This window comes from Falco cherrug, chromosome 2 (genome assembly GCF_023634085.1).
Source record: "Falco cherrug isolate bFalChe1 chromosome 2, bFalChe1.pri, whole genome shotgun sequence".
NCBI lineage: Eukaryota > Metazoa > Chordata > Aves > Falconiformes > Falconidae > Falco > Falco cherrug.
Window position 1 is genome coordinate 54,033,221 of NC_073698.1, and position 21,649 is coordinate 54,054,869.

The following is a 21,649-nucleotide window of genomic DNA, read 5'->3' on the forward strand; positions in this document are numbered from 1 at the left end:
GGTGGAGCCTGCTATCCCCAGCATCAGAGCATGTTTCTGTTCCCTTTATGCTTGGGTTAATGGCATGGCCCTGAGGCATGGAAGAGCAAGTTCCTGTGTCACTCACACTGTGGTTCAATGGCAGCTTAAGCCAGTCTCATCCTGGGTTGCCCAAGTGCACCATCCTCAGCTGTGTGTTTCTGCCCATTTCCCTGTGTGCATGCTGCTTTGGCAGCTGCAAGTCAAGCTGGTTGAGGGAGCTCTCTGTTAGAGAGAATCTCTCTCAGCTGTGGTTTCATTTTGGTGTGTGAAGACTTGTGCGGTAACGCGTTGGATAACACAGCAGCTGAGGGGTCCATTGCAGTGGAACAAACAAGGAGGTAAATAGGTCTGAGGCAAGAGCTGAAGGACAAGGGGAAAGAGACAGAAGAGAAAAAGTCACAATGCTTTATAATTAAATCATTCCTCCAAACTTTACATTAAACTATTTTTCTTGATTCCCAAAAGACCAGTGGTGTTTGGATTAATATTGAATAAAAGAGATGAAAAAGAATATTGATTAGTTGTTCATTGTGTATTCTGGGCACTGATGATTGGGGGATCTGGAGGACAATCAAGTACGTGACCATGATATTAAAAGCTATATATGCATGTAAAAATGTGGGAATCAGAAACACAGCAGAAACAATTAAAATCACACAGACAAATTCTGGCATTTCCTGATTTTGAAAGTGAGGAGTTTATACTATGGGTTTGGTAAAATTCTTGTATGTATTTTGGTACGTAATATTAGCCTACAAAATTTTGGAATGGAATTTTCAAAACCAGTATGTCTTCACTGTGTTCTAAGTTGTGGACTTTCATCAGATCAGTTTTCCAAACAATTGGAGATAATGAAAATGTTAAACTTCTGCAAATTCTCAAATCCTTTCACTGATCTTAATCTAATCCTGAAAGAAGATCTAAGTTACGTGTCTAAGGTGTGTGTTATAGCAATAATTATATTGTATGAAAAGAGACTTTTGTCTGACTTTTTTTTAAAATCTGTTGTTAATACTACAAACAAAACAAGATCTTTCTTGTGTCATAGAATGCTAGCAGGAAGAAGAATTTAATAGACTGTATTTAGAGCTTTATTTCCTTATTGATTATTTTTCCTTGAGATGACTAGCTATAAACACTTCAACAGTCAGAACTGCTGTAATAGTGACATTTTAAATGTAATGTTCCCATGAAGAGACATACTCACAAACATTATGAATAGAATATTTGTGTGTGGGCGTTCTAAGCCTTCTAGTATCTGTTTTCTGTAACTACTTTTTATTGGGATCTCTCTAGTGAAAACTCATATAGCCTTATTCCAAGCCATTCCAGAAAATGAAATGCTGTAGAAGTGCACTAAACCAATTAATGTCTTATATTTAAAAAAGGAATGGAATGAAAGTGATGAAAAAGATCCTTTGATAATCCCAAATACATACAAAACATACACCTGGAAGCTATGGTATAACTGCAGGTTTTAGTTTTGGAAAGGAGTAAGCTTAGTTGTCAACAAAAGACCAGATTAACAGCATTTCTAACTGGGGAGTGCTGTGCCTGGGTATTTGGTAACTTTTATAGCTTTACAGCTTAAGGCACTTAAAGAGGTGCATGAGGTGACCATCCTTTGAAGTAGCTAACCTGTGAACCCAATTTCTTAGTATCTAAAATCTAATTTATTTACTTACATGGTTATATGCCTAGAGATACAACAGCTTTATGATCCCTGCTTCACAGCTACTGCATTTTGGTTGCTTGGTTAGAGTGCATTAGTCAATCAACTGAAGTAAGTTCACAAGCTATTTGAACTTACATTAAAAAATAATTAAATTTGTCACTCTTTTAAGAAAAAAAATAATATTAGAAAATGCTTGTTATAAGCCTTTTGTATAAGTCAGGTCATGAAAGAGATCTGAAATAACTTTAAAAGAAAGTTGGAGATATCATAAAAAATTGTACTCAGCACATCTGAACTGGACATCTGTATTCTTTATGCATATTAAAATACGCAGTAAAATGTTATCCAAAATATTTATTGATTTGATAACAGAAATATAATTACAGTATTTTGCTGTAAATATTAGGCTGGACTTTCAAGCATTATTTATAATGATTTTTCTTGAAAAACTTAGGAGTTATCTAATAAAAATTCAGGAAAACAGAGGAATGGAAGTAAAAAATAAGCATTTCCATTAAAAGTGAAAATTCAGGAAAATAGAGTAAAGGAAGAAAATAAGAAACATTTCCCCTAAAATAATTCAGTCTGTCTACACAATGCCATATAAATGTCTTCTAATGTTATTTCCATGTGTTTCAGTGCCCTTAACAGTACATACACAGAAGGGACATACATTCATTATCAAATTCAGTGACTGTTTTACCACTAGCTTATCTTATTTTTCCTCATTAGTAGAGGAACCTTTCATCATTCTTTGATTTTCAGGACTACGAATGCTACATACTCTTTAGCAAAATGGGTAAGGGCTTTAAAATCAATATTGCTTCTTTGGATTTTGTTTTCTTACTTGATAGTCTTGGTATTATTCATGACTCCTTCTTTTGGATTTTGAAATTTTATAAATGGAAAAAAATTACATTTACTCTTGCCACCTTAATTTTCTTATTAACCTAAAATGAAATAAGAAATATAACATTCGGAAGTGATGCATGCAAATTTTTGTTATTTATTAAATAAATATTAATACAGTATTTCATGAACGGGGAGGTTCAGACTTGATATTAGGAAACATTTCTTTACTGAGCAGGTGGTCAAACGCTATGGCTGGTTTCCTAGAGAGGTGGTCGATGCCCCAAGCCTGTCAGTGTTTAAGAGGCATTGAGACAGTGCCCTTAATAACATCCTTTAATTGTTGTTTGGCCCTAAAGTGGCCAGGCAGTTGGACTAGATGATCGCTGTAGGTCTCTTCCAACTGAAATAGTCTCCTCTATTCTTTTCTATTCTGAATGCTTTTATGAAATGGCATAGGCTGAAAATCAAAACCCCGGTTAAAAAGAAAGAAAAGCTATCCACATAAGAATTAATTACATGAAAACATAGTTTCACAGCCTAATTTACTGTATGTACTAAAGTGAAACTGCCAATTGTTATAAAATAACCTAATCACTTATTATTTTACCATTTAAGGAGATTACACAGCACTGTATAATTTATGACTGCTTTGGCTTGTTGTCCATATTGTTTATATTTAAACTGCACAGTAAATTTCTCTATTGCAGACATTCTAGTTATACTTTATCTGATTGGCAGGAGGTAAGTTTAGACAAATATCTAGCTGGCTCTTCCAGATAGCTGACTGCATTTGTCTGTGATTCATCTGCTGCTGTGTAGAAAACTTTTTCCAGCATTTGTACAATTCAGAGACATACAGGTGGCATCATTCTGAGGGAGCTCTCCAGTGCTGCATCAAAAACAAGGCAGCTTGAGGGCACGGACAACTTACCCTGTTTGGATCTAAGACTTCCCTCTCTTTCATGCTTCTGTACATACGTGCTCCTGCTCCTTTGTCGTGATTGCTATGATTACCTTGGAGTATCAATCACTCTCCCTTCATAAGAGAGCCCTGTTTAACACAAGGCACCAGGTGCACTTGACGTGGGCAGGAAAGAGAAGTACTGTCGGTGCTGCAAGCAGAGTTGTGTGCCTTAGGATGGCCCCAGTATGGACAGCCCACCTGGCTCCACTAGCTCCTCTCAAACTTTGGTCCTACTGCAACCAGCGGACAGGAAAGCAGCAGGGAGACATGATAATTAACAGTGGCCTTTTGGCATCAAACAGCCAAGCCACTCTATGTATATGTAAGTATATATGTATACTTGTGTAGTGTGTATGGTGGATTACTGGCTTGCAGTTTCTCACTGGGAAAGAACAGGAAGATTATCTCTGAAATAAGATGCAGAAGAGTGGGGAGAAAGGGTGAATGAATAAGGGCGAGGGAAGTGTATTTGGGTCCTGGGTAAGATGTGCAGGTCCTCCACACTGTTATCGACCCTCTAGCTTTTATGGGCTTTGGTTACAACAGCAGCACAGGAGCCAGAGCACTGCCAGGTTTCACTGTCGACAAGACCGCATAGCTTATAAAAATGCAGTGTACATTGCAGGTGGGGTAAGTTGTAGCTGGTTTTAAGCACCTCATTGATATCAGCCAGGGAGAATCCATCACTGGCAAGTCTCTGTAACTGCCGGGGAGAGCAGGAAGGCTGGGCAGTTGGTAATGGGGTCAGCAGAGTACCCAGCACCAGGATCCCTCTGCCAGAGCACACAGCTTCCACAGGGAGATGATGTACACACTGCTGGTTTTCAGAGAAGACCCCCCATCCAGCTACAGACTGCAGTCTCCACTGGCAGAGACAACATGTGATCTGAAAGTTAATAGTAGCTCAGATGTGCTGCATCTTCTTCTTTAGCTATTCCTCTCATTTTTGAGATTATATGTGATACAAACTACTTCACTCGGCTTTTGACTCGTCTCTCTACCTGTACTGTTTCCTTTAAAAGCAGACACCTGGTTGTTTTCATGCCTTGTTTCCATGGCAAAGTGTGTCACGCCTTTTTTTATCATCCACCATACCAGCTCTTGAGTAGCATTGTGCTGCTGCCACCAATGCTCTGCTACAGGATCTATTAGGACTGCAAGGGACTAATTGTTGAGCCTGTCCCCGTTCACCCTTTCTTGCTCCTTCTGCCTGGACTGTTTTCACCTTCTTCCTTGTCCTGGTTTCATCTGGGATAGAGTTGATGTTCTTCTTAGCAGCTGGTGCAGTGCTGTGTTTTGGATTTGGTAGCACACTGATCTTTTCAGTTGTTTCTAGATAATGTTTGTACTAGGTCAAGGACGTCTCACTTTCTTGGGCCCTGCCAGTGAGAGGGCTGGAGGGGCACGGGGAATTGGGAGGAGACACAGCCAGGACAAGTGACCCAAACTAGCCAAAGGGATATTCCATACCATATGACATCATGCTGGGTATATAAAGTGGGGGAAGAAGGAAGATGAGGGTATCTGGCATTATAATGTCTGTCTTCCCGAGTAATCGTTACACATACTGGAGCCCTGCTGTCCTGGGGGTGGCTGAACACCTGCCTGCCCATGGGAAGTGGGGAATGAATTCCTTGTTTTGCTTTGCTTGTGTGCACAGCTTTTGCTTTACTTCTTAAATTTTCTTATCTCAACTCTTGAGTTTTACATTCCTTTCTGATTCTCCTCCCCATTCTTCTGGATGAGGGGGGAGTGAGTGAGTGGCTGTGTGGTACTTAGTTGCCAGCTGGGGTTAAACCATGACATTCCTCTAGGCATAATGCTTTTGTTTCTTGCTGGAAACAAGTGTACAGAATGCTGTAACCACTGAAGATGTCATTGACACTTTCTAGACCATTTTTCAGGGCACTGCCAGGCTGATGCAGCCAGTGTCATTGTGTTTTCAGGATGCCAAAAGCCTTCATTTTTATGGTGATGAGGGCGCAAGGTCATAATTTCATTTTTAAATAGGTAAAGAGGGTGAAATATCTCAGCTGGAGGGAATAGATAGAGTCTTCTATGGGCAGACTTTCTTCAAAATATGACATGAGAGGACCTGCGGATAGATGACACTATCCTGCTGATAGTATTCAAGATAAGTGTGCTGCCTGTCAACCTTTTCTTGCTTCAGATGTTGATTTGGAAGGAACACACATCATGGGGGAATTATAAACACCCTGGTATCTGCTAGAATGGACAGCACAGTAGTGAACAAGCAATCTAGCAGGTTTCTGGAGTGCGTTTGCAACAACTTCCTGGCATAGTTACTGATAAGGAAGGGTGCTCTGCTGGACTTGACACTTAGAAACAAGGAAGAATGTGTAAGGGATGTGAAAGCTGGGAGCAGCCTTGAGATGTTAAGAGTTCAATATCCTAAGCAGTGCAAAAAGGAGGACCACAGCCCTAGATTTCAAGATACCAGATTTCAACCTCTTCAGAGATCTGCTTGATAGAATCCCGTGGGGTATGACCATGGCGAGTAGAGGGATCCAGGAGAGCTGGTTGATATTCAAGGATCACTTCCTCCAAGCTCAAGAAAGCTCTGTCCTCATGAGTAAGACATCAAGCAAAGACATCAGGAATCCTGCATGGTATAAGCAAAGAGCTCTTGACTGAACTTACAAAAAGAGTGTTTAAGAGGTAGAAGCAGGAGCAGATGACCCAAGAGGAGTATGGTGTTAGTGTCCAATACTGAAGGGTTAGTGTTAGAAAAGCCAAGGCCAGTCTGGAGTTGCATCTAGCAAGTAATGGGAAAGGCAGTAAAAAAGAACTCTACAAGTATGTAAAGAGTGGAAGTAAGACAAGGGAAAATGTTTATCTGCTGCTTAATGGGGCAGGGGATCTGGTGACCCAGGACACAGAAAAGGTTGAGGTATCTATTTCCTTCTCACCTCGGTCTTTACTAGTAAGACTGGCCTTCAGAAATTCAAGGACCTGGAGACCAGGGGTAAGGGGTAAGGGTAAGATCAATGAAGACTTACCCTCAGTGAAGAAGAACAAGGTTAGGGCAGTAACGTTAGAACACTTAAACTAGACACACACAATTTTATGGGACCTACCAAGTAGCACCCACAAGTGCTGAGGCAGCTGGCTGAAGTTATTATGAGGTCACTCTCAATTATCTTTGAATGGTCTTGGCAACTAGGAGAGGTTTCTGAAGACTGGGAGATAGCAAATGTCACCCCTATCTTTAAAAAGAATAAGAAGGAGGATCTAGGAAACTACAGGTCAATCAGCCTCACCTCGATCCTTGAAAATGTGATGGAGCAACTAATCCTGGAAACCATTCCAAACACATGGACAAGGAGGTGATTGGGAGTAATCAGCATGGATATACAAAGGGGGAAACCATGCTTAACCAACTGGATGTCCTTGATATGACAGCCAACTTGCTAGGATATGGATGCGATGGATAGTGTTTACCTCGGTTTTACTAAAGCCTTTGATATTGTCTCCTACAACATCCTTAAATATAAGCTGACAAAGTGCACAGTGAGGAGGACTGAAAACTGGATGAGTGGCTGGACCCAGAGGATTGTGACTAGTGGCACAAAGTACAGTTGGATGGAAGTCTCTAGTGTTGTACTCAGGGGTTGATACTGGGGCAAATACTGTTTGATAGTTTCATTAATGGCCTGGGTGATGGGACAGAGTGCACTCCCAGGAAGTTTGGAGACAATAGAAAACCGGGAGGAGTAGCTGATGCACCAAATGGTTGTGCCATACAGAGGGACCTTGGCAAGCTGAAGAACTGACCTGAGCAGATCTCATGAAGTTCAACAAACAGAAATGAAAAATCCTGAACCTGAGGAGGAATAAACCCATGCACCAGTACATGCTGGGGGCTGACCGGAAAGCAACTTTGGAAGAAAGGTCTTAAGGATCCTGGTGGACACCAAGTTGAACATGAGAAATGCACCTCCACAGCAAAGGAGGCCAACAGCCTCCTGGGTGGCATTAGACAAAGTGTTATGAGCAGCCTGAGGGAGGTGATCCTTTCCTTCTCCTTGGCACTGGTGAGGCCACACTTGGAATAGTGTGTCCAGTTCTGGGCTCCCCAGTACAAGAAAGATATGGGCTGACTGAAGTGAGTTCATCCACGAAGATGATTATGGAACTGAAGCATCTTTCATGTGAGGAAAGGCTGAGATAGCTGCCACTGTTCAGCTTGGAGAGAAGAGGCTCAGGGGGAATCTCATCAATCAACATGTATAAACACCTCAAATGAGCCAATGAAGGATCCAGGCTCTTTTCAGTGGTGCTTACTGACAGGACAAGAGGCAATGGGCAGAAATAGTAAAAGAATGGCATTCCATGGAGCAGGTTGCCCAGAGAGGTCGTGAAGTTTCCATCCTTGGAAATATTCAAAACCCAACTAGACATGAATCTGGACAACCAACTGCAGCTGACCCTGCTTGAATAGGGATGTTAGACTACATGTCCTCAAGAAGTCCTTCCCAACCTAAACAATTCTTTGATTGTTTTGAAATTACTTGCAAGGTGGGTGCATGAGGGCAGTATTCTTACGGAGGAACCAACCATCTTTGAATTGGTAGCTGTGGTGGGATAGGCCCATAAATGGGTGTCGTGGACAAGGCAGGAACCTATCAGGTTCATGGTGTTCTTCTTCTAGTGCAGGATGTGGGCACTGGCTTCATGTTAAGGCTGATGAACATTGCCATGCAAGGTATTCACTACCATGATGTTAAATCCAAGTCTGCACAAGTTAGTACGCATTGTCTATTTCACAGATCTTTGGTCAAAGCAAAAGTGAGTGAATTGCTCCTTACACAATCTGGAAGCCTGGATGAAATTCCTCAGGATACCCAAGTTAACAACATGCCATATAGTTATTCATACTTTTTCAAAAAAAAATTAAAAAAATTAAATACATAATTTTCAGCAAAGCGGACTTTGGAATAAAATGTGAGGTTCTGCCTGAAGCTTTTGACATTATGTCTCTGCCAAAGTTACTTTGCTGGATTTAAATTACTTGATAAATTGACGAATTTAAATTACTTCACAAGATCGATACAAACTGATTTGTGGAAACTGCTGAACAGTAATTGGATTTAAAGTCCTCATCTTATACATGTCTGTATTCTAGTATCATTGTGTTCTAAAGGAAGGTTTGATATCAAACCTAACACACGGTTGAACACCATCACCTTCCATTTCTCTTCCTTCATGGATATGCATCCAGCTGTAGCTGTGAAAAACTGTAGTGCTTATATAATAAAGAACAACATATTTTTATACGTCTTTTTTTTTTTTTTTTAAATGTAGCATGAAGTAACTGTACTGCAGTCATGACTTCCGTCTAATTCAGATTCCTCTAGTGTTATATTTCACTTCCCCATTGTTTTGAAGTGGAAAAGCTCCTTGCTGGTGTCAAAAGGTTTTCTTCTGAGGCTAATCTGGGCTTTGTTCATCAGAAAAGTGGATGGAGAACTTTGAAAACAAAGCAAAAATAAAACAAATGTTTATGGCTTGTTTCTAACTAATGAGAAGTTGTTTTCATTAAATAGTAGGCTTTCTTCCTACCTGAACATACTTAGTGGTTTGACCATCTTTTCTGGTTTGACCTGTCCTTGCTATGTATTCCAGTAGCTTGGACCTACTGAGGTCTGAAGTATTACCCTTATTTCTGTAGTCTTGCCCCTCTTCCACACACTATATACTACCCCTGTAAATGCCCATGTGGTTTTACAGATTTTGTAACTAAAATAGGTGTCTTCCAAATAACAACAATATATATGCTACAACATTTAACATAAAAATAGTGGTAATCCCATCCTGGAGCATCTCTTCTATGTTGGAATCCCTGTTGTAAACTCTGTGCTGCAGAATTCTGCTCAGAATTGGTGTCCTTTTCCAGTGCAGTTGGTCCACTTGCTTCTAATGTGTAGAGAAAGGGGTTTGAATCATGCATAGAGTATTGGCAGAGGCAGTAATATGTCCATAGTTATTCCCACATTTTGGAGAAATGTGTGCTAGTGTATGATCTGCTCCTTTTTTTTTATCTGGGCATTACTTCTCAAATTAGAAAGACAAAAATTATACATGTTGCTGGGCACACACTTGCTAATACTTTGTTAGTGTCTTTATTTTAAGGTTTGTGATACACTGGCAAATTTGTGGCAAACACTGAAGCACTCGTTTCTGTCAAGAATTTCTTAAATATAATAGCAGAACACGAAGCCATGAAACCATGTCTGTCTAAATAAAGTTAATTGCTACATTACTTAGCTTCTCAGCATTTGAGTATGTGGTGGCACAGCTTTTGGTGCCTGTTTCAGGATACATCATTCCCAATTCCTCTTCTTTTGGCCAATTATCCTTTAATTTATGGAAATGAAAGGGGACGCATTTCTCACCTGTGCTGAGAAGAGCTTCAAATCCAGCGTCAAGTTCATGTCTCACAGTTTTCTGAAAAGTGCTTTTCTCAATTAATTTGCCAAATTGCCCAGGTTCCTCCCAGCTCCTGCAGTGGAGTTACTTGTATGGGGCGCAGGTGCCCCAGCGCCGGTGGGGGCTGCATGGCCGGGGCTGCCCCAGGCCGGGCACGGCCAGCTCCAAGCCACCCACCTCAGGGCCAAGGCGGCGGAGGCTTGGGGAGAGCATGTGTAAGAAAGTAGAAAAATGATATGTGGCAGTGAGGAGCGAGGGGGGAAAGTAAGACAGACAGCCCTGCAGACACCAGGACTGGGGAAGGAGGAGGGGGAGGAGTGCTGCAGGTGCTCAGGGCAGATGCCCACCCTGCAGCCTATGGAGAAGACCATGGTAAAGCAGGTTGTGCCCCTGCAGCCCATGCAGTAGAACATGGTGGAGCAGACCTCCACCCTGCAGCCCATGGAGAACCCCATGCTGGAGAAGGGGAAACTGTGAAGATGGAGTGGCAGAGAGAAAGTGTTATGGACTGACCACAGCCCCCATTCCTGCAGCACTTGGAGGGGCTGAGGAGAGGCAGGGAGGTTGGGAGGGAAAGAGTGAAGCTGAGCCAGGGATGTTGGAGGAGGCTAGAGAGAGGGTGGTTTTAGTTTTATCTTTGTTTCTCACCACGGTACTCTGTTTTTAACTAGCAGTAAATTAAATTAATCTTCCCCAGGCTGAAGTTGTTTTGTCCGTGACAGTAACTGGTGACTGATCTCCTTGTCTTTATCTTGACACATGATCTTTTTAATCTTATTTTTTCCCCCTGTCCCGTTGAAGACGGAGAGTGAGGGAGCAGCTAGGTGGGGGTCTGGCAGCCAGCCAGTCATAGAATCATAGCATCATTTAGGTTGGAAAGTACTTTAAAATCATCAAGTCCAACTGTTAACACAGGACTGTCGAGGTCACTGCTAAACCATGTTGCTAAGCACCACATCTATGTGTTTTTTAAAACACTTCCAGGGATGGTGGTGCCACCATGTCCCTGGACAGCCTGTTCCAATGCTTGACCACCCTTTCATTGAAGAAACTTTCCCTAATAACCAATCTAAACCTCCGCTGGCGTAACTTGAGGCCATTTCCTCTTGTTCTGTCACTTGTTATCTGGGAGGAGAGACCTACCCCCAAAGGTCAACCCATCACACTTGTCAACACACACACAGAGCTTTGGCAAGCAATGATGAGTGCAGGTTTGCATAAGGTATGTTCAGTATAGACTGCCAAGTAGATAATGTAGGAACATATCATAGCATGCATTATGCATTCCTGTTTAATGTATTTAGAGCAAATCCACTTCACAAATTGAAATTACCTGAATCTTTCAGTTTGCTGCACTTCCTTCTTAAGATTGAGATCCCTTTTGTCAGGAAAGCATAGGATCTTTAATATAACTCCCTTTTTTTCTGTCTTAATAGAAGATTAGGCAAAATTTGGGCAAAGTACACAGATCCAAAATGGCCGCCTTCTTTCCGTTGACTGCATAGGGACCCTGAGACCTGTGGAGTAAGCAGTCAAGGCTGCCATCATGTTCTGGTTTTAGGTGATGTGCCGGATGTCTAACTGCTTTGGCACCATGGCAGGCTTGTCTGAATGTGTCCACTGGGGACCTGAACTGAAGGTAAGGAAGATGCTCAAAGAGGCTGAACATGCTGCAGTCTGGTTCTCTGTATTTGAAGAAAGAGAATAATAGAGGCTTTTCACTCCTTTCCCAATGTAGAGTAAGAGGCACAAACAAATGTAAAGGACGAAGTCACCTCAGAATCCTTTCTGCATGCTATGTGTTTTTTCTGTGCTCTTCCTTTTCATTGTGAAACAGAGTAACAGTTCACTACTGAGCTCAGTAGACTTATGGTGTCTCCTTTGGCCCTTAAAGCACTAACAATCCTTTGTATTGGAAGAGAAAAGCTTTGTGATTTTAAAGCAAATGAGTTTTTCTGACTGAAATGATATGAACATGTATGATTAAGTGGCAGTCTTGTACATACAGAAGATCTTCAAGAAAAACTCATTTGTCCAGGTTCAAATAAGAGGATGAGGAGACACTGAAACACTTAATGTAGAGATACAGGAAGCAAAACCACCATCTCATAAGGTGTAGTTTGGAATGGGGGAGAAACACATATGTTGTCTGAAATGCGGACTAACTACATAGTGGTTTTTTTCCCTCATCTCCTCCCCAGCCCCACCCCCCCACCCCCCGATTGTTTTTGATTCTTTATTATCATGGAAAAGTGACCCTCTAGTTACTTAAAGAGTTGTTGACAGTGCCTTATGCTAAATGAAATAATATATTATGACTGTTACTGTAAGTGTGCATGATTTCATTGACTTACATACTTTTGTTGCAAATATTACATTCAAAACTGCTCTCCTTTTCACAATTTTGGAACATAAATCGCAGCTTGCCACAAAGTGTAAATACATCATGCAGATATGCTGATGCAGCCAACTTGATTTGCTTCCACAAACTCTTTATGTATTGTAAGTTGTAATATGCTTTTTTTTTTTTTAAGTGAATGACATGCCTGGTAAAGGTTATAGAGCCCCATTTCTTCTTTCATTGATAGTCACATTCCCACTGCATTTCTTTTGGTTTACACAGGTGACCCTGGGTAGACTTAGATTTAATGAACAATTCTGCCTGTATCAGACAAGAAGGCATAATACTAGCCCTCTACGTCAGACCTGTACTTGCAGGGCACACAGAAGTAAGGAGCAATAAAGTGTATTTTAACCACTAAAGAGCACAGATAAATCAGTCTAACTACACACAGGCAGATGATCTTTGGAAGGGGCTACTGCCAGTTTTATATAATTGCATTTCAGAGAAGAATCACAGAGTGTTTTCACTGAACATAAATGAAACACCTTGGCATCCACTGAAGCAGACTTGGATTGGGAGAGCTGGCAGCCTCTCACAAGAAGCAGTTTTTGTTGAACTGCCTTTGAAGAGTTTGAACTGGCAGTGCTGTATTCTGGCTGCAGGGTAACTTGGCTGAGAACATTAGGATTTCCCCTGACATTAAGACATTAAACAAAAAAAAAATAATTTCCTTTCCTCCCACCCCCATTCAGAAGGATAAACTATTTTTACTGGCAGACTTGCTGAGTGTTAGTCCCTCATGAAAGGAGCAGCAGAATTAAAACCATTTAAGGTTTTAGTAATTAAAGAGCAGAAGACACAAATTAAAAGTATATTAAGTAACTAATATTTAAGGAGCTATTAGATTTTATTTTACAATCAGAAGATGCAAAATTATGAAGGAAATCAGAGATAATTAAAAACTGACAAGATATGAGGACAGTCTCAAGAACTTGGGCTGGAGCATTGGTTTTGGTAGATGGAGTGGTAGGAGGAGGATACGAATTGCACTCACATGAAAGTTGTGGATGGTGGCTCCCAGAATCCAACAGCTTGGACAGCAGTCTTTTGCAAAACTGTATAAAAAAATAATCACTGATTAAAAAAATCTAGTTTGCAAACTCTTCACATTTTTGTGTCTTCCTTGTTCCTCCATCTTGACTGTAGATTTCCCCCAAAAGGTCTACATTGATGCCATTGATACCACACTAAGTGCCAGAGTGAAATAATTAGTTCAGTATCTCAAAGTTGTGCTTTTGTTTATGTATCACAGGAAACGTTTTTCCTTTTTTTATTGCAACATGTAATCCTCTGGTTTTTCTGGTGAGGCTCCCACCGGTGGGTCTGCATTTTGTATATCTTGCAGTTTGCATTTGTCTTTGCTCAGTACCATCTGGTTCTGTGTGGGGCAAACTACTACATTTAACAAGGTTGCTTTGAATTGGGTTCGTTATTTCTTGAGCTTGAAACAACTTCCAACTCTATATCACTTGAAGAGTTCTAAATGCACTTCTTCATGTTTCACCTGAGCTTTTAATTACAATTTTGAATAAAATTGCTTTGAAATTATCATCATTTGGCAAGTCCATTTAAGGTTTGTCTTGCAGGTGATTATAAATTGAGTGTTTAATAATTTGTGCAAGCATTATTCTAAGTATCAGCTTTACTCTGTAATTCTCTAGGCTGTCATTCACAGTGTTTGCCCCTTTCAGCTTGTCTTGGACTTCTCCTGCAAGTTCCGTAAAATTATTAAACCCATGTGTGAAACTTAGCAGTTGCCCCTGTAACTCCTGAGCTTGCATAGAGTTCTGGGTGCCTAAAATATGTTGCCAAGAGGCTACAGTGGAGAAAGAGACAAGTAGTCACAGAGAAAGAACACAAAATTTACAAAGAAAACAAAGGAATTAATACAGAATTTCTGCATGGTTTTCCTGAGTTGTAAACACTGGTAGTACTCCACGGCTCTTTCCTAAAACAGTCTCATTAACATCTTGTTTCCTGTTCTGAAGGGAAAACGGCCTGTTGTACCAAATGCTTGCTCTTCTTGTTTTCAAGAACTTTTAATTTTGTCTCAGTAATGAATACTTCAGTCTTCCATGCACATGTGCATGCTCTCACATGTCAAAATACATTTTTCTTTGCAACAGAAGCCTGATCCTAAACAAACAGCCGTTTCAAGCAGCAAACGGTGACAACCTGCACGAGTGCTTGGAAATACTGAGATACCGGTGCCCCCTCTTGCGGTGTCACTAGATGAAGACAGAGGAGGGAAACCCGTGCTGAGTGGGGGGTATATTGCCTCCTGCAGCAGGAGCTCGGCTGGAGAGTGTTCCAAATTAAAAGGAGCAGCTAATCTTACTTTGAGAAATCTTTGTTTTCACCTGCTTAGATGATCAGAAGGTGCCAAGCCCCTGTGTTGGCTGGTGACAAGGAAACTGTCTGCTCCTGTGCTGCTTGCAGAATGAGGTGCAAGAAAGAGCATGCTGTATGGGTCTTCTTTTTCTCTCCTGTTTGACACACAGCCAGCTATCTGAAAGTATTGCACATCCACTTGCAAGGATTAAATCTGAAATTCATAAACATTTAATGCATTGTTTTTCTGGATGAATATTTTGGGTAGTTTGATTAGTAATCTATTGCTGGAAGTGCTTGTGACTCATCAAGAATCTGTTTCTCAAGAAAGTATTCACTTGTGTGTTCCTAGAAAATAAAACTCAGCCACAGGGGTTTTTTTAACAAATGTCCATCCCTGCCATCAGCTATCCATTTGCTCCTGAGTGTCTGAGGAGACTTAACTGTAAGGGACGATGACAAGATTGTGATCTGATAGCTAGAACTGAAAGCCACAAGACTAATGACTAACTAAAACATGCATTAAATAAAAGGAGTTTTAAATGCCTGCATGGTCTATGGCCACACTGATGGCTTACGGGTCTGAGAGACCGTGTCAGTCTAGTGAATACTTGACACATACCCCATTTACAGGAAATCCTATATATGTATGTATCAAAAACTTACACTGTTTGGTGAATGTAACAAAACAAGCATGAAACAGTTAAACATAGAAGATGGGCAATTTTCAGACTCCTGATTCTGGTACCCAGCTAGAGCCGAGTCTGAGCCCAAGAGGTTTTATATCTGGAGAAGCATTTTCTTCCCTGTTACAATGCACAGCAGTAAGAACTAGTGAAACAGACTACAGGCTGCAAAACTAGAAGATGCTCATCTTTTCTGTGTATTTCACAACAGCCTGTGACCTGAAGTGGAGCAGAGAGTCTCTCAGGACTCCTGAGGCTTATTTCTGGCACAGTGGCAGCGTTTAAAGATTATGGTATAGCTAATCACTGAGACTTGGCATATCTAATTTGAAACACACCACAGGACTGTGCATTCAGTCTGCTTCAGTCATTTGGCATAAAGTCACTTCAGCAGAAATGCAGAGGTCAGAAGGAACCGTTTCGATGATGGAAAAAAACCCCACAAACAACAAACCAAACCTAAGAATGTGACTGATTTCTTTTGAGCGTGTGAACTTAAGAGGACAGTGTCCCACCATTATCAATATGATGCTCACATAATTTTCAAGTCCTGTGTAAATGCAAAGGTTTATGATGCTCTGGTTTTCCAAACTGTAAGTAACCGTAAGTAGATGTTATATGGAATTGCACCAAGCAAAATCAAACTGCCATAAAGTTCATGTGTGGCACTAATTGGAATTTAACTGCATGGTTATTACAAGAGCTTTTAATTAACCCAGTCATCATACTGTGGCATACAAATTGTGCATAATAACAGCATGCTGAGTATAATGAGAATAGATTCGTCTGAATTGTGAAAATCGGGAGTTTTATCATTTTTTGAGGTTTCTTATGCCTTTAAATAGTACGCAATATTGAAGAACACTTGACCAAAAAAAAGAAACCCCAACCCCTCAAAACCCCTACAAAACAACAGACTCCCCCCTAGTAAGTTGCTGAAGCTTGTCTGTTTTAAAATATTACAGCAGTCTTTAATTCTTCCTGAAACTCAGTGAGGTGTGTAATTCTCTCCTGAGCAATATTTTTGGTCATTTTTCAATCTCACTTTTCCCAGGGTATTTGTGCTCCCCTTTGAGAATAATTTTATGCACTCTTTGAGGATTTTGTGTTTGAAGCCAAGAAAAATGCTCAGTTTGTGGAAATATTCAGTGGGAATACCCTTTCAGTGAAACTGGAAGGTAGTAAGAATACATTCCCATCAGATATTGCTGCAAAATGGTCATTTGTTAGATCATTAGTGTAATGAGAGCATTCCCCTTCTCTCAAAGTTTTGATTCTAGTCTGTGCCTCTCAAGACTGGTGGTAATAGCACTGAACAAATTTTTACTTGGAAGGTAAATTTTGCAGCCCCAAGACTAAAAATTTAGAAACAATGTAGCTTATGGTTTGTAGTCTTTCAGAAAGCATGGGAAATACAACTAAGTGGTGTTACATTTATACCATCTACTTATTCCTGGAGACATAAGGAATGCATTAAAAAAAAAAATAAAAAGCAGCAGACTTTATTATGGGAAGTATATTTATCTATTTTTTAGACTATCATTAGCCATGTACTGGGAAATGAGATACTGACATTTTGGTTCTAAATTATTTGGGTCAGAGACAGAACAGGCACCTGAAGGCAAGATCAGACTATATGACCTTTTTCATGTGCACAGGTTTACTGAAGAAGCCAGGTGACAGGGAAGACTGGGCCAGTGAGGGAGACAAAAGTTCATTTGCCATGCAAGTACTGTTAACGGTTTAAACATGACACAAAAGTGATGGCCACTAGTGAGCAGTTAGAAGATGACAGTGGGTTCAGCTGTGTAAGTGATACAGGTGTGATGTACCAAACACAAAAAAGAAGAACCAACACCACACAAAGCCAGTTGGTCAGTTAGTGGTCCCAGGGGTTTAAATATCAGAGTTATGAGAAAGGTAACAGGTGATAATGTCATCATTTTACATGCTGGAGTAGCTAATCCTTCAGAAACTGTGTCTGAAGAAGTAAGTGACTTTGCTAAAGACTGCTGAGCTAACCTTCAGCTGTGAGAGCTGCTGCTGTCATAAACAGAACTGAGTTCTCAGCAGTATGATTACTGACGTGCACTTTGTGGGAATGGCAGAGGTGTACATGGTGCTGTACGCGCTTCGGGATAAAAAAAGTCAGTTCTTAAACACACATTTCAGATAATGACTGGATTTTTACGGTATTTATATATGTAAAGTTTACCCAAGATTAATTTTTTAAGGAAGATTTTGTATCTGAAACTAAGGTTTATTTTTAAAAATACCAGTGAATGCAAATTTCCCACTATAGCGCAATGCATTTCTTGAGTCATTCACTCAAAAAGCATAAACAGGCAGAAAGGTCATTACACAGTATTTTGAAGCAAATGTATAATACATATAAAACAGCTATCATCCATATTCCAAGCCACTATGACTGTAAAAATTATATATTTTCTTTATTTGTTCATTTAAGTCAGAGTAAAATACAATGAAATTTTATTGTAAATTCAGGAAATAGAGGTAGCTGTGGATTCTCCTGCCTTCCTAGTGGGGTTGAATAAATATATTTTTTCCACTTTACTGTAACTGGTGCCAATTTTTTTCCTTTTTTTCCCTGACACGAAGGAATGGTACTCATCCGCTTAGGGTCTGTATTAGCCAGTGAATCACCACAATCTTTCTGCTCCCCTCACAGGCTCCCTGCCACCCTGCAGTCATTCTCTGGAGTGCCTGGACACCTAAGGCGCCTCTTTCGGGTATGCAAAGTGCCTAAGACCTACAACAGTCTACATGCCTAACCCATGCCTGTCATGAGACAGAGCCTCCTTCCCTCTCTTAGAGCCAACAGTGATCTCCTGTCCCTTTTTCTTTTAAAAAAGTTGACAAGTTTTCATAAATCACATACAGTGCAAGTTTCTCAGTAGTGCATGCATGCTGGCTTACACAAAACGTGCTGTTCAGTCTGCTTAATATCTTGTCTGATGTGATCCCCAGCATAAGGTATCTCTTATTTAAGAAATATGTATTGCCCTAATTATTTTTATTCAATGACTAGGAAGAATAATGAGCTACAAACATGAATTGATATACTCTATCATGTAAAATAATCAGTATCACATTTTTCAAAGAAGAAAATAGGTTTTCATGTGAATTTGTATCTATTGACATCTAGTTCAGAAAGCCAGACAAATAAAATCCGTTGATATTTTCAACATCTATGGTCTGAATCATTAAACTTACATCTTGGATCATTAAATGTACATCTTGCAACATTGTAATGCAAGTTTCCACCATGCTGACTGTTCACTGTATGCTCTGGGTAACTGTGCTGAACATGCCATAATAATTCATCAACCCTGAAAGAAATCACAAAATTCAATGCATATTAAAAATGTGATGGGGGTATGTTACAGAAAAGATGGAAATGTGCTGCTGTTCACAACACATCATGTTCTCTGAGGTTGCTGTTACTATCTGCATGACAATACACTTCCCTTACAGGAAGAAAAAAAGCCACAATCACTAAACTACATGTGGTGTCTTGCTTATACACCTGGTATTCCTTCAAAAGGAGTGATTTTGTTGGGTTTTTTTCCTACTGTAACTGTGTTTACTGCATTTATTATGGATATAGTGTTAGAGAAGTATGATGATAAATTTCTTATATTAATGTCCATGGAACTTTCTCTCTTATTAAAATGGACTTAAAGTGACTTGAGAGAGACATAATATTTTTTTGTTTACATCTGTTCTTTTCTTCTTGTGGCTTTTTTTCCTTTTAGGTGAGCAAAGTATGTGGTCCTCCTGTAAGGAAGCCTATACAGTCTCCAGGTTGCTCCTTTGATCAGAACAAAGATAATCAAGTATTGAAGATGTTCTCAAGAGACAGTGAAGAGACCCTCACCAACAGAAGAAAGTAAGACATTAGTTTTACAGCCAGAAAGACATACTGAAGTAAGCCAATAATTTTACAACAGAATAGATTATATTCAATGCAGTGGCATGCATTACTAGAGAATGAATTACTAAATACAGACTGCAAAGAATGAAGCATTTCAGCGATACAGTCTGTTACATTTTGGAAAGAGTAATTTCATGATTAGATTTTGTTTTCTGAAATAACGGATCTATGAGCAGAGTCATTTGGTGTGGGTTAAAGTATTTAAAAGAGTGGGTAACACCGATAGATTCTGAACGTTAGCTCTATCTTCATGTGTGAATTTTCAAATTACATTTAACTTGCACATCAGCAGACATTATTAGATCTGTCAAAAAGTGATTGTGACTTTTGTCAGAAGACTTATTTGTACAAATTGATCAGACAAAAGAAAAAGAATGTTCAACCATACCTCTGTACTGTAAAAAGTGAGAAAAGTAAAAATTTGGGGCTAAATACTGAAATCCTCGTTTAAGCAAGTCCAGTTGATTTTTTTTTTCCCTCTGGCTCTTTTGCCAGTATATAGTGAATTGAGGTGATTGCAAAGACATTGGAGATTTCATTTATACCTGGCTCAGCATTACAGGGTAAAATTTGCCTAACTGCGTATGAGCTAGGTGTTAAAACTGCAAGTGTAGTGGATAGGGCTGAATTCAGCTGCCCACAGAGCTACAATCATCCAGTGCCACTTGAGGATACCCTCTGGTATCCCAGCTGATGTTCCGCTGCCAAGAACGATGCAGGTGTCCTGTAAGTTGTATCATATATTCCAGCCTTCTGCAGATATCCCGGATAGCGGAGGGCATCTCAAAGGCCAGTCTATCTTTAGACAAATGAATCAAGTATTTCATGACTGTAAGGAGTAATAGCACTGTAAGGAATAGGGATAGTCTCGTTGCGTTGAGACAAAAGGCCCTATTACGCACGTGAAGTTAAAATCAGAAATTTCATTTCTAACACAGTGTACTAAAACACAGGTTTTCTTTGTCCCTTCTTCCTTTCATTTCACTGTGCAGTGCAGAAGGAAACTGACGTGAGAGGATTGCAGGGAATAATTTCTCACTCCTTATGTCTGGAGAAGAAAAAGTGCCTCTGAGGTTCAAAGGCAGACCATTCTTGTTAGTGAAGGTCCTTCATGTTCCAAATAGTGGAGGAAAAAAAACCCAGACAAACACAGGATTTAGAGAACGTTGTGGGAATGGAAAGAGAGGCAAAACAGAAGTTTGCTGTAGCTAGCACAGAAGTCCATCAGGGAATACCCATTATATAGGAATATTTTCTCTTTTATGTAGCTAAGCAAGTTCTTGATGTTCTGATTGCTAGCACTCTGCAAACATGAAACTGTACTCTAAAATCTGGGGCTGTTCCATGTTTCAAAATAAATGGTGTCTGGACTGACCTCAGGGAGATTACCCAAGAGACCTTAAGGGGCATGAGAGGCAGTGGGCAGCACAAAGCAATGTTGTTTTCCCATGATTTCTGCCTGCCTGAGATGCTGGAAGCGCTTGTTTTATGGCATGCAACAGGCGCTTGCTACACTCAAAAGGCAGAGGAGAGGGGAGAAGGTTTGAGATCCACTGACACAGATTTCAGTTTAACAACTTCATAGTTCACATCATCTTCATTTGCTGCCTCCGGGATCACCTCCTTCCTTATTAGTCACAATCACTTTGTATTTCATGTTATATTCCCGTGGCAACTGTAACAATTCCTCACATGGAAGAGTGACTTCAGCAAATGCTTCCAGCCTGCTTTTAGGAAGCGCTGTTTTCTGCGTCTAATGCCACTTTATTTACCTCCCGTGGACTTCTGGCAGCAGGCTGCTCTCAGCATGTTTCACAGGCTTTAGCAGAAAAGAACAGGTTTCTCCCAAACAGCATAGACTTGGTTGATGTCAGTTATCTGAGGGAAAACAAATGAACAAAAATATTCCATTAAATGTGTGACTCCCACGAGTTCCTTGATTTTCTAATATTTTTCAAATGCATGTCCAGACTAAAGTTTACATTTTGAAGTACATACATGGTGAATTGTCTCTGCCTGAACTTTTCCTAAATTATTATTACCATCAGACCTAAGCTAGTATTTTCTAGTACTGCATGGTACAAGAGGAAAAAGAAATTTCTCTGTGCTTTTGACAACAAAAATTGTCAGATAAATTTAAAAAAATTCTAAACAGAACCTTCCATAGTAACATACAAACTTGAAAGTATATAATGTTTTTTCCTCCAGAACTTAACATTGCAGACAGCTTTTAGCACAGAGAATAAAACTGTAAAAAAATGAACAGATAAGAATTTCCGAATAAACAGATAAGAAGTATCTGCAGTTTCCA

General features: G+C 40.1%; 1 protein-coding gene across 1 annotated transcript in view; it reads left to right on the plus strand.

Annotated features, from left to right (window-relative positions):
- GPC5 (glypican 5) overlaps positions 1-21,649 on the plus strand; it is a 742,077-nt gene that overhangs the window by 139,309 nt on the left and 581,119 nt on the right. The window contains exon 5 of the mRNA XM_055702313.1: positions 19,160-19,293. Coding sequence (XP_055558288.1) covers positions 19,160-19,293 — 134 coding nt within the window. The remainder of the gene's footprint in view (positions 1-19,159; positions 19,294-21,649) is intronic.